General features: G+C 45.8%; 1 protein-coding gene across 1 annotated transcript in view; it reads left to right on the top strand.

The window, feature by feature from the left end:
* LOC121555191 (dedicator of cytokinesis protein 9) overlaps positions 1 to 17,541 on the top strand; it is a 140,792-nt gene that overhangs the window by 93,003 nt on the left and 30,248 nt on the right. The window contains exon 45 of the mRNA XM_045212082.1: positions 399 to 505. Within this exon, the coding sequence (XP_045068017.1) occupies positions 399 to 505 (107 nt within the window). The remainder of the gene's footprint in view (positions 1 to 398; positions 506 to 17,541) is intronic.

Raw genomic sequence — 17,541 nt, 5'->3', positions numbered from 1 at the left:
AGTGCTGATCTAGAATCAGGTCCTCCTTGTCCACTCGATATCTTATTCAGTGTGATCTAAAAGGCAAAACTGAATCAGTACTCTGTGACGCTTGATACAGGCAGCCCCCAGATCTGTGATTTGGTTATGTAACGTAGTGTGATCTGTGTTTCAGTGTTGTTTACTTCTTAACACCAGAGGGATAATCGGTTCTGTGAAAGCAGGTCCACTCATTGCAAACTATATGAGAGCGCAAGTCTCTAACTTTGACCTTTCGCCTGTTTGTACACGACAGAATGTTCCGAGTGAAATCATATTTTCCCCTTAATGTAGAACCTGTCTTAACAGGCCGCAGAAATAAGAAAACGTCTGTCTGTTTGGTTTACTGATGGTGTTCCCATCTGCTTAACGGTCCGTAGGCATGTTCAGGCAGGGTTGCTCAGCCTTCCGGGTGGTCACCCCCAACATTGATGAGGAAGTATCCATGATGGAGGATGTGGGCATGCAGGATGTCCACTTCAATGAGGTGAGAGACTAACAGCCAACTGCTCTCTGCTGCTAGGTCAACTAATGAGTTCTGGTGCTTGTTTCAATGTCCTTTTTGGGCGGGCATTCACAACTCTTGTATCCCTTTCACACTAAGACGTTTTTTCCGCCAACTTTATCATAACGCCAACGTTTTTCTGCCTTTTCTTTATGTCTGAAAGGTATTGCCGGTATCAAAGCCAAAACTTTATGTTTCCGCCTAACGACCTAGTAATAATTTCGGTAAAGTTCTGGCTACGGCTTAGTATGAAACGTAGCCATAAGGTGGCATACGCTCTAAAACTCTTAAACGCGCAAGATGGCGGTCAGTACAGATGCATTTGTTTAGTAGCTGAAGGAATTATTGGATTTCCTCACCCAAATATGACCATTTGGTCATTTCTAAGGTCATAAAACCCCATATGAATATGGTTTAGTTTGTTTACCAAAGTAATTGATTACTTTCTGCAAGTTATTCACCTCTAAAACTATTAAGTTAGCGACGACACTAGATAGCCAGATCAGGTAGCTAGCTCAAAAACTAGCTTGTCTACATGGAAACTTCCACGACCAGAACCCAAAAAAACAGAAATGGAGAAATGATCAGATGGACAATTAACAGCAAATAGATGGTATGGTCTTGGGTACTCCTCTTCAGAATGTAACTGTAGGGGGAATACTGCTGTGGGTGATGAAAATTTGGTGTGGCACGGACAACAATGCTGACAACCTGCGCCCATCCAGTCCCCAGCTCAGGCTGTTACCTTACGACCCTGACACTCCAGTCAAGCCCCCGGGGAAAAAGATGAGAGGGCAAGAGGGTATGTCACTTCTTGAGATGCAAAACAATACTGTGATGCTTTTGACAGCAAAAATAGATGAAAGTGCAGATTGCTTGGAGTACATGGTTAGGAGGAATACCATGAAAACTGAGGCCATAAAAAATCTGTTGACTTTATCTCTGGAGAAGTGAAAACCCTCAAAAGTGACATGAAGAAGGTGGAAGTTATCTGCCAGGTAAATGAAAAGAAGGTGGCTGAACTCGAGCAAAAGGTGAATGAGGCGGAGAGATACCGGCGCAGGTGGAACCTGAGGCTCCATGGAATTCCAGAGCAGGCGGGAGCTGTGGAGCTGTCATTCCCGAATCAAAAGCCAAACCTCAGGAAAATGTGGACATCGTTCATCGTTTGGGAAGACTCAAGGATCAAGACAAGAGACAGAGGACAACCATCATCCGGTTCACCAACAGATCTACCACAGGATCTTCTCTGGAGGCGAGCAAAGAACTGTGAGTTCCTCATCAAGCAAAGATTGAGGTTCACGGAGGATCTGACCTCTGCGGACAAAGTGACACGGGAGAAACTGTGGCCGATGGTGGCTGCAGCTCGAAAGGCAGGGAAAACATAATTTTTTTGTCGGTGCAAGAGTGATCATCGATGGGAAAGAAATGCAGCCAAATCAGAACATTTGAGAGAGAGCCAGAGTCTAACTCGGACAGAACTGGTAGGGCTAAACAGTGCATAATTGCCAGGTGAAAAGCAGCCTTTTATTGTAAAGAATTTACACAAATACTTGAATGAGAAAAGGCTGAACTGAGAACTGGTTAACTAAACACTAACTATGGGTGAATAAGGTCTACACAATGTGTCCCCCTTGTGGGAATAAGAATAATTTGGTAACTTTATGGACAGTATTTCTTTGTTTTTTTCTTTTGGAGGGGTTAACAATGGGATGGAAATCCTTTTGAGTTACATATCCTTAGGAAAAGCTATATTAGCATAACAAAGTTGTTGGTTGAAGTTTATGTCTTTATCTCTTTGTTCAATTAATGTCAGGGGTATTTGTAATTTACTCAAACGTAAGGCTATTTTCCTGTATTATGCAGACTTTTACTTTCTACAATAGACTCATGCTTGTTCTTCCGATCTAGCTTTTTGGCTAAATCTATAGGGTAACGATATCTGGTTATCATATGGCAACAACCAGGATATCTGGTTATCATATGGCAGCAACCAGGATATCTAGTTATCATATGGCAGCAACCAGGATATCTGGTTATCATATGGCAACAACTAGGATATCTGGTTATCATATGGCAGCAACCAGGATATCTGGTTATCATATGGCACCAACCAGGATATCTGATTATCATATGGCAACAACTAGGATATCTGGTTATCATATGGCAGCAACCACTCTGCAAGTGTAGCAGTTTTAAGTGGCACATTTAAAGGGAAGGTCATCAGTTGTAAGACTCACCACTCTGGACGTTGGTTAATTTTAACAGTGAATTTGAACAGCGAATGTTTTTTATTAGGGAATATCTATGCATCCAACAACAAACAAAACCCACAGGATATTATTTCAAGAATTTGAAGACCTGATTAATAGAGTTAAAGGTGTATTTCAGGATAACAACATTATCTTAGGTGGAGATTTTAATTTTGTGTGATTGACAGATATCCCCCTCCTAACAGATCCAGCATTGTTAATCCTGAGTTTAATCATGTATGTCTTGGTCTTGGATTATTCGATATTTGGAGATCTAAATATCCTGATCAAAAGGACTTCACTTGGTGTAACAAGGACATGTCCAGACAGTCAAGAATTGACTTCTGGTTGATTTCTAATTCATTAGATAACACAGTCAAGCTATCCATTGACCCATCAATTCTAACTGATCATAAAGTTATATTCTTATCTTTAAATATGAATGGCTCTGAAGTTAATAAACCGAATCTGAGTTATTGGAAACTCAATAGTAGATTGTTGGAAGATGATCATTTCAAGATGGATGCCAAAGATATTATACAAGAAAATTGGAGGAAAGCCCAGCTATTTAAGTCATGGGAAATATTGGGAATGAATGAAGTATGAAATAAGACAAACAGCCATGAAGAGAGGTTAAAGAAATTGCTGAATTTAAAAGATTGAGGGAAGAGAAACTTGTTAAGGAAATACTTTCTCTAATCTCTATGGAGGACCTTGATGAAGGAGGAAATGGTCCGTTATTTTTTTTACAACTAGAACTGGAATGACTGTATGAAGAGAGAGCAAAATGGGAATTTGTAAGATCAAGAAGGAGATGGTTGGAGGAAGGTGAAAAAAAAACATTTAGAGATAAAAAAAAAAATCTGAATTGACCTCTATTCATAAGCTTAAGATAGATGGCAAAGAAAATGAAAATCCCAAAGATATTTCAAAATTTGTTTCAGAATTCTATGTTAATCTTTACACCAGTAATGCCTGTCCTGCTAGTGACATGTCTGCCTTTCTAGACTCTGTCAAAGACTGTGCAAAATTCATAGATGAAGACTTCCAAATGTCTTGTGATGAATTTATTTATATCAATGAAATAACAAAAATTATCAGCAGGTTAAAAGAGAACAAATCTCCAGAGAATGATGGCCTTATTAGTGAATTCTATCAATATTTTATGTTTTTAAGGAGGCCATTGATTTAGGGGTCCTGCCTGTTTCTATAACACAAGGCCTAATTTCTGTAATCCCCAAACCAAACAAAGATCCTATGATGTTAGAAAATTGGAGACCAATCACATTAACGAACAATGATGGAAAGCTACTTGCATCCATCTTTGCAGAAATACTTAAAAAAGGTCTTGACCAAATCATTAATGATACCCAGCCTGGTTTTATGATGGGCAGACAGATATGTAATAATATTCGACTAGTATTGGACTTGATAGACTACAATGAACACATTATGGAAGATAGCTTTATTTTATTTGTAGACTTTTACAAGGCTTTTGATACAGTTGAACAATATTTCCACTTTACTATAATAGGAACAGCTCTGTTAAATTATCCCATGGAACTTCATATCCCATGGAACTTCACAGAGATTCGATATTAGACGCGGAATTATACAAGGATGCCCAATTTCTCCTTTCTTATTTGTATTGTTCACACAAGTAATGGCAGTTCATATCAATAAGGATAGTTTTAGGGGTATTCAGATACAAGATAAAGATATCAAATGTTCACAATTGGCTGACGACACCACCATTGTTTTTGAAAGATCATAATGAAGTCAGCAAAGCTATTGAGTGTGTTAATGCCTTCTCACATGTATCTGGTTTATCTCTGAATATTAGGAAATGTGAATTATTTGCGTTGAAAAGACGTGTACTGGACGTGTACTTTTGTCAAAATCTGAAGGTCTGTCCAGATTAGTTTATACCTCCCTTTCCTTGGATGTTCCTCTATCAGTAACTAAAATGGTTGATACTAAATTATTGAACTTCATATGAAGGAATAAATCTCATTATTTAAGAAAAGCAGTAATATGTAGCACCCAAAGTGAGGGAGGGTTGGTTGTGTGACACTCTGGCTCTAGGACTTTTGTATGTGGGCTAGAGGTGTATGTTGTTTTGTTGGGGATTTGGGTGTTTTTCTATGTTGGTAGTTCTGTCGGGTGTATTTCTATGTTTGCAGGTCTGTGGGTTGTTTTTCTAGGTGTTGTATGTTGTAGTCAATGACTCCCAATCGGAGGTAGCAGTGTCAGCTGTCGGCTCGTTATCTCTGATTGGGAGCCATATTTAAACTGTCAGTTTTCACCTTTGTTTTGTGGGTTATTGTTCCGTGTTCAGTCGTGTCACTGAGGACTTCATTATCGTCATTTGTTGTTTTGTCGTGGTTGCTTTATTAATAAAGTCATCATGTTCTCTCCACGGCGCTGCGTATTGGTCCGCTCCTTCCGACGATCGTGACAGAATAACCCACCGTAAAAGGACCAAGCAGCGTAACAAGCGGCAACAGGACCTACCTAGACAGGATTTGTGGACACCTCCTAAGGATTCATGGACTTGGGAGGAGATTCTGGATGGAAAGGGTCCTTGGGCACAACCGGAGGAATATCACCGCCCTCGTGAAGAGCTGGAGGCAGCTAAAGCCGAGAGGAGGTGGTATGAGGAGGCAGCACGGAGTCGAGGCTGGAAGCCCGAGAGGATTACCCAAAAATTTCTTGGGGGGGGCTAGAAGGGAGTATATGGCGAAGTCAGGTAGGAGACCTGCGCCTACTCCCTGGACTGACCGTGGAGGAGAGTACGGGCGGACACCGTGTCTGCAGTAAGCGCATGGTGTCTCCTGTACGCAGGCATAGCCGGTAAGGTACATTCCAGCTCCACGTATCGGCCGGGCTAGGTTGAGCATTGAGCCGGAGGTCATGAAGCCGGCCCCTACGCATCAAGCCACCGGGCGTCTCCTCGGGCCGGCTTACATGGCACCTGCCTTAAGCATGGTGTTCCCCGGTTCGCCCACATAGGCCGGTGCGGGTTATTCCTCCTTCCCGTACTGGTCGGGACGACGGGAGTATACAACCAGGTAAGGTTGGGCAGGCTCAGTGCTCAAGGGAGCCAGTACGCCTGCACGGTCCGGTATTTCCGGCGCCACCTCCTCGCTCCAGCCCAGTACCACCAGTGCCTACACCACGCACCAAGCCTCCTGTGTGTTCCCCGAGTCCTGTGCGTCCTGTTGCTGCTCCCCGCACTAGGCGGTATGTGAGTCCCCAGGGTCCAGCATGCCCTGTTCCGGCTCCCCGCACTAGGCGTTATGGGAGTCCCCAGGGTCCAGCATGCCCTGTTCCGGCTCCCCGCACTGGGCGTCATGTGCGTTCCCAGGGTCCAGCAAGCCCTGTTGCTTCTCTCCGCACTAGCCCTGAGATGCGTGTCCTCAGCCCGGTACCTCCTGTTCGGGCGACCAGCACAGCTACGATGCGCCTCAGAGCCGCCAGAGTCTGCCGTCTGCCACGGGGCCTGAACTGTCCGTCTGCCCAAGTCTGACTCCATCTCCCATCTGAACTGCCCGTCTTGGCAGGGCCTGAACTGTCCGTCTGCAACGCGTCTGCCACCGCCGTCAGAGCCTTCCGCCAGACAGGATCAGCCAGAGCCTTCTGCCAGACAGGATCACGCCAGGACTGGGGACCAGCTTCCGCCAGACAGGATCAGCCAGAGCCTTCCGCCAGACAGGATCAGCCAGAGCCTTCTGCCAGACAGGATCAGCCAGAGCCTTCTGCCAGGCAGGATCAGCCAGAGCCTTCTGCCAGACAGGATCAGCCAGAGCCTTCTGCCAGACAGGATCAGCCAGAGCCTTTTTGCCAGCAGGGGATCAGCCAGAGCCTTCTGCCAGACAGGATCAGCCAGAGCCTTCGCCAGCCAGGATCCGCCAGAGCCGTCCAGCCAGGATCAGCCTGAGCCAGCCAGCCGGAGTTCCCTCAGTCCGGTGCTGCCCTTTAGTCAGGTGCCTGGCCCGGTGCTGCCCGGTCGGGGTGCTGCCCCTTAGTCCGGTGCTGCCACTTAGTCGGTGCTGCCCCTTAGTCAGGTGCTGTCCCTTAGTCAGGTACTGCCTACTAAGCAGTTTGTGACTGTGGTGGGGTGGGGATCACGACCGGGGCCAGAGCCACCACCGTGGACAGACGCCCACCCAGACCCTCCCCTAGAGCGTATGCTGGTCGCCCGGAGTGCGCACCTTTGAGGGTACTGTGACACTCTGGCTCTAGGACTTTTGTATGTGAGCTAGAGTGTATGTTGTTTTGTTGGGGATTTGGGTGTTTTTCTATGTTGGTAGTTCTGTCGGGTGTATTTCTATGTTTGCAGGTCTGTGGGTTGTTTTTTTCTAGGTGTTGTATGTTGTAGTCAATGACTCCCAATCGGGGTGTGACGAGTGTCAGCTGTCGTCGTCGTTATCTCTGATTGGGAGCCATATTTAAACTGTCAGTTTTCACCTTTGTTTTGTGGGTTATTGTTCCGTGTTCAGTCGTGTCACTGAGGACTTCATTATCGTCATTTGTTGTTTTGTCGTGGTTGCTTTATTAATAAAGTCATCATGTTCACTCCCACGCGCTGCGTATTGGTCCGCTCCTTCCGGCGATCGTGACAGGTTGAATGCTCTGGATTTTAAAACCTCTAATATAATCTTTAAGATCAAATGGATACAAAACTAAGAAATAAGGATTGCATTTGGAATATAAACCCGTAATTTAATATTCCAGCAGATTGGTGGTCTAGAATTCTCACTCAAATGCAACTTTGATGTGGGTAAGATCCCTATTAAGCTTGCTAACTTTCATAAACAAGTACTTCTAACTTGGAACCTCATATACAAACAGAATTTTTCCCCCACATATATATACAATGTGGAATAAGAAAGACATCAAATACAAAAACAAGTCTTTGTTTTTCCAGAACCGGTTTGACAACAGCATTATCTGGGTTAAACAATTATTGAATAATGATGGTTAACTATATGATTATCCAGAATTCATGAAAACACACAATGTTACATTCACTCCTGAGGAGTTTCAAATAGTTATTAAAGCTAAAAATGCTATTCTTTTTTTAGGAGAATATAACAGTGCCCCAAGTGCAACTGATGAGGATTTTGTAGCCTCAATACAGCTAGAAGGAATTTACATTTTAAACTATAAATGCAATAACATGTACAGTCGTGGTCAAAAGTTTTGAGAATGACACAGATATACATTTTCTCAAAAGTCTGCTGCCTCAGTTTTGATGATGGCAATTTGCATATGCTCCAGAATGTCATGAAGCGTGATCAGATGAATTGCAATTAATTGCAAAGTCCCTCTTTGCCATGAAAATGAACTTAATCCCAAATAAACATTTCCACTGCATTTCAGCCCTGCCACAAAAGGACCAGCTGCCATCATGTCAGTGATTCTCTCGTTAACACAGGTGAGAGTGTTGACGAGTGCAAGGCTGGAGATCACTCTGTCATGCTGATTGGGTTAGAATAACAGACTAGAAGCTTTAAAAGGAGGGTGGTGCCTGAAATCATTGTTCTTCCTCTGTTAACCATGGTTACCTGCAAGGAAACATGTGCCGTCATCATTGCTTTGCACAAAAAGGGCTTCACAGGCAAGGATATTGCTGCTAGTAAGATTGCACCTAAATCAACCATTTATCGGATCATCAAGAACTTCAAGGAGAGAGGTTCAATTGTTGTGAAGAAGGCGCCAGGGCGCCCAAGACAGTCCAGCAAACGCCAGGACCGTCTCCTAAAGTTGATTCAGCTGCGGGACAGACTGATATTCTGCAAAAGGTATAGGGATAGGACTGCTGAGGACTGGGGTAAAGTCATTTTCACTGATGAATCACCTTTCCGATTGTTTGGTGCATCCGTAATAAACACCTTGTCCAGAGAAGACAAGGTGAGCGCTACCATTAGTCCTGTGTCATGCCAACAGTAAAGCATCCTGAGACCATTCATGTGTGGGGTTGCTTCTCAGCCAAGGGAGTGGGCTCACTCACAATTTTGCTTAAGAACACAGCCATGAATAAAGAATGGTACCAACACATCCTCCGAGAGCAACTTCTCCCAACCATCCAAGAACAGTTTGGTGACGACCAATGCCTTTTACAGCATGATGGAGCACCTTGCCATAAGGCAAAAGTGATTATTAAGTGGCTCGGGGAACAAAACATAGACATTTTGGGTCCATGGCCAGGAAACTGATGGCTGAAATGCAGTGGAAATGTTTATTTGGGATTAAGTTCATTTTCATGGCAAAGAGGGACTTCGCAATTAATTGCAATTCATCTGATCACTCTTCATGACATTCTGGAGTATATGCAAATTGCCATCATCAAAACTGAGGCAGCAGACTTTGTGAAAATTAGTATTTGTGTCATTCTCAAATCGTTTGACCACGACTGTATTTTGTTTTAGAGACTCTTGACCATTTATTTTGGGACTGTTCTTATGGCAGAAGATTTTGGAGTGAGTTAGAATATTTTATTTTAAAATAAACTACTATTAATGTTAATTTGAAAGACTCTGATATTATGTTTTATTTTGATCCAAATGATATGGACCCTGATTTAACTTTCATTGTTAATTTGTTTAATTTTCATGGAAGATTCTTTATCCATAAAATATTATTTAAAAATTATCAATAAGTGTAAAAACAAAAAAGCAATACGTACCATAAAACCTTTTGACAAATTGAAAATATATCTCGATATGTAATACACCCGTCTGTGAGGTTTATGTACTATTGTTTGTATAGTTCTGTTTTTGTATTTGTTTTATTGTTCATAATAATAATAATAAAATGAAGTAACGTTAGCCGGGTAACGCTAGCTACCCAGGTAATGCAGTAACGTTAGCCGGGTAACGCTAGCTACCCAGGTAATGCAGTAATGTTAGCCGGGTAATGCTAGCTACCCAGGTAATGCAGTAACGTTAGCCGGGTAACGCTAGCTACCCAGGTAATGCAGTAACGTTAGCCGGGTAACGCTAGCTACCCAGGTAATGCAACCCAACTTTGTTCAGTTGTTGTTGAGTTTGTTCTATTGGCATCCAAACTTAATGATAAATTAAACGTCTTCGCTTGAACATTACTATTTTTATGTTCCTGTCGCACAAATGCCTAATTCCTTTCTCTGTGCTGCCAACACTGCAGCTCAACCCAGACTGTAAACACACCTGCTATGTGCCTGAATATTATTAGGGGGCGTGTACTTCCAGGTATGAAAATATATATATTTATATATTTATACACTACCAGTCAAAAGTTTGGACACACCTACACATTCAAGGGTTTTTCTTTATTTTTACAATTTTTTTACATTGTAGAATAATGGTGAAGACATCAAAACTATGAAATAACACATATGGAATCATGTAGTAAACAAAAAAAGTGTTAAACAAATCAAAATATATTTGAGATTCGTCAAATAGCCACCCTTTGCCTTGATGACAGCTTTGCACACTCTTGGCAAATTATTAGGTGAGGCACATGGGCTACTAACAGCTTACTACACAACAAACACTTAAGTATACTGTAACTAAGAATATTAAGTAATACTATCTCCTAATTACATAATTTATGCAGAAGCATACAATACATTTTTGGACTCACCTTGTTGTGCTGTGCTCACTTGAACAGGAAGGTGGCACGGCGGTCCTTCGTGGGCAAACTTTGTCATCAAACTTTGTCATCAAAGTCTGGCATTCTTTGGATTTATGGTGCTTTCAAGCAACTGGGAACTCTGAAAAAAACAAGGTCGAATCATGATGACGTCAGTGATCTTCAGGTCGTAGCTCTAGAAAGAGTCCCGAGTTCCCGACTTACAATTCCGAGTTGGATGACTATTCAAAACTATTTTCCCAGTCGGAGTTAGTTTTTTCCGGAGTTCCCAGTTGTCTTGAACTCACTGAAGTCAGATTTCCCAGTTCCGAGTTAACAGTTGTTTTGAGCGTGGCAGAAATCCTTCTGGATTGACAGCATGGCCAATGCTGAATGTATCATTTTAAGCTTGGAAAAGAGACCGTTAAACCAAGACATGGGACCACACCCCCACTCCACTGACTAACAGGCTAGTGATTGCTTTGCAATGCTTGCAGTTAGCCTTTGATTCCTTCCAAACCACTCATAGTTGAATTTGCGATTTCCAACTTGTTGTGTAATGTTTATGTCCAATGGCCGATGAGCACCGATAAGTTTTATCTATAATTTCTCTTAATTTCTTCTCTTCATATGACAAGGATTAAAAAGGATTTGCCAGTAGATTGTCGACTTGATTCATGATCATGACTGCTAGCTAAGATTTTGAAAGTATGATGTTGACATGATCAGTCCAATCAAAGCTACTGTAGATATAACGTGATTTGACGTCATTTCATCTGTGGCCAATGACTTTCAGCCTTCTTGGATGGGCACTTCTAATGTAACTCTATGGAAGCACCCAAGGGGCTTGAATCTTCAAGCTCTACCCTTAGATTTGGCGGTGACGTAGTGTCCCCATGAGTGACAGAACACTGAGCCAATCACGGCGCAACTAGAGAACATTACCAACCCCTACGCTCCGTATTTTCCGCTGGCTGCCCCACAACCACAGAAAGCACTGAGCTAGGCTGAAACACCTGCATTTTGAAGCTGCCTTACTCAAGAAAGCAAAAAAGAGACCATGTTTGTATGCAGCTTTATTAACTCAATGATTTTTATTAAATTTTTTACGTTGTTTGCAAACTGATATGTGACACGTATTAATGCCAAAATAACATGGTATGAATGACGGGTCGCCACTGTATTTCATTATATTCTTACTATAAAATATATTTGTGTTGACTGTGATCGGGTAGATGTGTCTTTGTAATGAATACTCGGACAGAGTGGTAAGATCCAATCGCAGAATAGCGATGCTTTATTAGAGTACAGACAAGGGTATAGCTTAATCGTGGTCGGGCGGGCTGTGGTCAAAACCGGGCAAGGCATAGACAGGCAGAGGTACCAAAGGAGCGGGCTTAGTCGTAGTCGAGGTCACAGGCACAGGATCAGAGGACGGTAATCACTGGGGTAGACAAGCAGAGGATTAAGCAATTCGGGAAGTCAAACAACAAGGCACAGGTCGGATACACGGGTAATCAAAACAACAAACTCTCTCTCTCTCTCGGAACAAAACGCTTAACAAGTCACAAAGGAACAATACCTCGCACCGACTGAACTTCTGAGCACACCTTATATCCTACCCTAATTACGGACAGGTGTGCTCAGAACTCAGGTGAACCAGATCGAGTCTGATGACTCTCCCTCTCTGTAGATCGGGGAAGTGTCAGACTCTGTCTAGACCCAGCCAACCCCCGATCCCTTACAGTATCCCCCTCCCCAGGGCCGGCTCCTGACGGCCTTCTACCTCTACCGGGTGGTCTTCCTCTGGGTCGGGGTCCGGGATGATCTGGGTGTTCAGCGTGGAAAGTGGCCTTGAGAGCGGGGTCTAGTATGTCCTTAGCAGGAACCCAGGACCGTTCCTCCGGTCCATATCCCTCCCAGTCCATGAGATATTCGATGCCCCCTCGTCTCCGTCTTGACTCCAGTATCTCGTGGACTGTATAGGTGGTGTCCTGTTCATCCTCCAAAGGTGGTGTAGTAGGTTGTTGAGCGATTGGTGGATACATCGGGCTATAATGAACAGGTTTCAGCAGGGAGACGTGGAACGTAGGGTTTATCCTGTAGTGTCGAGGGAGTAACAGACGGTAGGTGACAGTGGGTTGAGTTACTGACGTGATCTTCCTGTCTGGGTTGGCGCCCCCCCTTGGTTTGTGCTGTGGTGGAGACCTCTGTGGGCTATACTCGGCCTTGTCTCAGGATTGTAAGTTGGTGGTTGAGGATATCCCTCTAGTGGTGCGGGGGCTGTGCTTTGGCGGAGTGGGTGGGGTTATATCCTTCCTGTTTGGCCCTGTCCGGGGGTTTCTTCGGATGGGGCCACAGTGTCTCCGGACCGCTCCTGTCTCAGCCTCCAGTATTTATGCTGCAGTAGTTTATGTGTCGGGGGGCTGGGGTTAGTTGGTTATACCTGGAGTACTTCTCCTGTCTTATCCAGTGTCCTGTGTGAATTTAAGTATGCTCTCTCTAATTCTCTCGTTCTCTCTTTCTCTCTGAGAACCTGAGCCCTAGGACCATACGTCAGGACTACCGGGCATGATGACACCTTGCTGTCCCCAGTCCGCCTGGCCTTGCTGCTATTCCAGTTTCAACTGTTCTGCCTGCGGTTACGAAACCCCTACCTGTCCCAGACCTGCTGTTTTCAACTCTTAATGATCGGCTATGAAAAGCCAACTGAGAGACCTGAGCACCTAGGACCATACGTCGGGACTACCGGCCGTGGTGACTCCTTGCTGTCCCCAGTCCGCCTGGCCTTGCTGCTATTCCAGTTTCAACTGTTCTGCCTGCGGTTATGGAACCCCTACCTGTCCCAGACCTGCTGTTTTCAACTCTTAATGATCGGCTATGAAAAGCCAACTGAGATTTATTCCTGATTATTATTTGACCATGCTTGTCACTTATGAACATTTTTGAACATTTTGGCATGGTTCTGTTATAATCTTCACCCGGCACAGCCAGAAGAGGACTGGCCACCCCTCATAGCCTGGTTCCTCTCTAGGTTTCTTCCTAGGTTTTCGCCTTTCTAGGGAGTTTTTCCTAGCCACCGTGCTTCTACACCTGCATTACTAGCTGTTTGGGGTTTTAGGCTGGGTTTCTGTACAGCACTTCGAGATATTAGCTGATGTAAGAAGGGCTATATAAAATAAAATTGATTGATTGATTGACAGGGTTAATACGTCTCTGTACTTTGAAGGGACCAATGTACCTGGGTTGGAGCTTCTTGCAGCTCCGTCGGAACCGCAGGTCTCGGGTAGACAGCCACACTCGTTGCCCGGGTTGATAAGTGGGAGTAGGTCTCCGGTGTCGGTCGGCATAGGTCTTTTGCTGCTGTGAGGCTTGACTGAGATGTTGATGGGCCGTCTCCCAGACCTGCGCACTCCGACGGAACCACTCGTCCACCGCCGGTACCATCCCGGGTGCGGTATCCCACGGAAACAGGGGTGGTTGATACCCTAGAACACACTGAAAGGGCGTTAGACGTAGGGGAGGTGTGAACGAGTGAGTTCTGAGCATACTCTACCCAAGGAAGGAATCGGCTCCACTCTTGCGGCTGCCGCGAACATTGTTGCCGTAGATACTTCCCAATTTCCTGGTTGAGCCGTTCTGTCTGCCCATTGGCCTGGGGATGATACCCGGAGGTGAGGCTCACCGAGATGCCCAAGCGTTCGCAGAAGGCCTTCCAAACCCGGGATACGAACTGGGGTCCCCGGTCGGAAACAATATCCTCTGGAACACCAAACTGCCGGAACACCTGGTTAAACATAGTCTCCGCCATCTGAGTGGCGTTAGGTAAACGGGTCATGGGTACTAACCGACACATCTTAGAGAATCGATCGATGACCACGAGAATTACAGTATGGCCCTCTGATTCTGGTAGGTCGGTAACAAAGTCCATCGCAATGTGCGACCAGGGTCATTGAGGAGTTGGCAATGGCATCAGCTTACCCTCCGGTAGTGCTCGAGGCGCCTTGGACTGAGCACATACCGGGCAGGATAATACGTAGTCTCTGACGTCATCTGTGAGGGAATCCCACCAGTATTTTCGACTGATGAGTCGTGTAGTTCGAGTGATTCCGGGATGACCAGATCCTAGCGACGTGTGGCACCATTCCATCAGTTGAGGTCGAAGCGGAGCTGGTACAAACACCTTCGACACCGGGGTTTCTGGAGGGGCTGGTTCCGCTTGTAGGCTCTCCTGAATTGTGTCATCGATAGCCCACCTCACAGGACCAGCACGGCAACTCATGGGGAGGATAGGTTCTGGTTCAACCGGTCTGTCAGCGTGCTCGAACCGTCGGGAAAGCGCGTCCGCCTTACAATTCTTGGACCCGGGAATATAAGAAACAGTGAATTGGAAACGGTTGAAGAACAAAGACCACCTTGCCTGTCGGGAGTTCAGTCGTTTAGCACTGTGAAGATACTCTAGATTGCGGTGGTCCGTGAGCACTTGGAACGGATGAGCTGCTCCCTCCAGCCAATGTCTCCACTCCTCCACGGCTAACTTCACCGCCAGTAATTCACGATTTCCCACGTCGTAGTTCTGCTCGGCCGGATTCAGCTTCTTAGAAAAAAAAGCACAGGGTCGTGATTTGGGCGGCTCACCTTGGCGCTGGGATAGCACGGCTCCCACTCCAACCTCCGAGGCGTCCACCTCCACGATGAACGGCAAGGTAGGATCCGGCTGACATAAAATGGGAGCGGTGGTAAATTGTTGTTTCAATGTCTCAAAAGCCCGCACTGCCTCCTCCGTCCATTTCAGACCACGACCCTTGTGGCTGGTCATCGCCGACAGGGGAGCTGCGGTTGTGCTGAAATTACGCACGAACCGTCTATAGTAATTGGCAAACCCCAAGAATCTCTGAAGCTCTTTCACCGTCTGGGGTTGAGGCCAGTCTCGTACAGCCTGTACCTTGGATTCATCCAGTCTTACCCCGTCGGGAGTGAGTATGGCCCCAAGGAAGGAAATCGTCGTGACATGGAATTCACTCTTCTCGGCCTTCACGAACAGAGAGTGTTGGCGGAGTCGGTCCAGAACCTGTCGTACATGGGACACATGTTCTCTCAGAGAGTTAGAGTAGATTAGGATGTCATCAATGTACACTATGACGAAGCGATCAATCAAGTCCCTAAAAATGTCATTCATGAACGCCTGGAACACAGAGGGCGCGTTAGTAAGTCCATAGGGCATGACACAATATTCATAATGTCCTCGATGGGTGATGAAGGCGGTCTTCCATTCATCCCCCTCTCTAATGCGCACCAGATTGTACGCACTCCTGAGGTCCAGTTTACTGTAGATGGAGGCCTGCCCCACCTGCTCGAGGGCTGCTGGAATCAAAGGAAGGGGGGTAACGATTTTTAATGGTGATATCGTTCAAACCTCGATAGTCTATACAAGGACGCAGTCCGCCATCCCTTTCTTAACAAAGAAAAAACTGGATGCCGCGGGGAGACGTAGATGGGCGAATGGCCCCTTGCTGAAGTGCCTCATCAATATACTTGCTCATTGATTCCCGTTCCGGCTGTGACAAAGGGTAGATTCGTCCGCGAGGAGGTGTAGCCCCGGATAGCAGATCAATTGCACAATCCCAGGCCCGATGCGGTGGTAACACGGTAGCCCTCTCCTTGGAGAACACCTGCGCGTAATCCTGGTACTCTGTAGGAACAACAGTAGACACCGCACCCTTCGCATCCTCCACAGTAGACGTTTTGCAAGGTAAAATGAGGCACTCAGCCCTACATACCTCACTCTAAGCCGTGATATCGCCAGACTTCCAGGAGATGACCGGATCATGGGTAACGAGCCAGGGGTGCCGAGGACTAGCGGCTCCCGTGGAGCGGAGATGACGAACAGAATGATGTTCTCATGGTGCAGGGAGCCCACTTGTAACTTGATTTCCCCGGTACGGTGCGTAATGAACCCAGTGCCCATGGGCTCACCGTCTAGCGCGTTGACTCGCAGGGGAGGTTGAATTGGGATAAGTTGAACTCCCTACTCCTCAGCAAGACCCATATCCAGAAAGCTGGCCGCCGCTCCGGAATCAATAAGTCCTTCCAACCTGCGCACTTTCTCTCCGACAGATAAGGTAACAGGTACATACATTTGTTTAGATGTAATGTTCAGAACGGGAGTCTCACTCACCGGTTTGGCAGTTCCGAGGCGATACCCTGGGAGACGGTTAGGTCGTACCGGACATTGACGAACGAAATGACCCGACTGACCACAATACAGGCATAGTCCGTCTTGCCGACGTTGTTGTCTCACCGACCCTTGTAGAGGTGACCGTCCCAGTTGCATAGGTTCCTCCTCAGATTCTCTCCTCCGCTCTGTCGATTGCATAGGACCAGTGATCGAGAGCTCCCGAACAGTGGATGCCTTGTGTTGCACTATAAGATTATCAATAGAGATGGCTATTTTGATAAACTCATGTAGCGCAGTGATATCTCCTCGACAAGCCAACTCAGTCTGTACGTCTTTGCGCAGCCCTCTTCGGAAAACTGTGAGCAAAGCAGTCTCGCTCCATCCGCTACCGGCTGCTATAGTACGGAACTCTAAAGCGTAGTCGGCTACTGTGCGACGGCCCTGCTGAAGTTCGCACAGTTGGTCTCCCACACTACGCCCAGATACTGGGTGGTCGAACACCTCTTGAAACAGTCTCTTGAACTGAACTTCCACATTCAGCTCGGGGACCTCAGCTGCCCAAAGCGCAGTAGCCCAATCCAGTGCTCTTCCCGTTAGCAGAGAAATCATGAAATCCACCCTGCTACGGTCATCGGAAAACATAGTACGATTATATGACAGATACAGGGACATCTGGAGTAGAAACCCCTGACATTTGCCAGGTTCCCCGTCGTACCTTGTAGGTAGAGAAATCGGAGGTGCATGACGAGGACTGACCGTGCTCGGTGTGGTGCCTTCAGCCGCACCAGCGTGGAGTAGCTGTAGGAGTTCATCCATCCGTTTCTCCTGTATCTCCCATCGCCTCTGTAATTCCGCTGGATCCATGGTAATGGCGAGGTATTCTGTAATGAATACTCGGACAGAGTGGTAAGATCCAATCGCAGAATAGCGATGCTTTATTAGAGTACAGACAAGGGTATGGCTTAATCGTG

This window comes from Coregonus clupeaformis, chromosome 40 (assembly GCF_020615455.1).
Source record: "Coregonus clupeaformis isolate EN_2021a chromosome 40, ASM2061545v1, whole genome shotgun sequence".
NCBI lineage: Eukaryota > Metazoa > Chordata > Actinopteri > Salmoniformes > Salmonidae > Coregonus > Coregonus clupeaformis.
The sequence above is the reverse complement of the archived record's forward strand: the minus strand, read 5'-3'. Positions and strand labels throughout refer to the sequence as shown.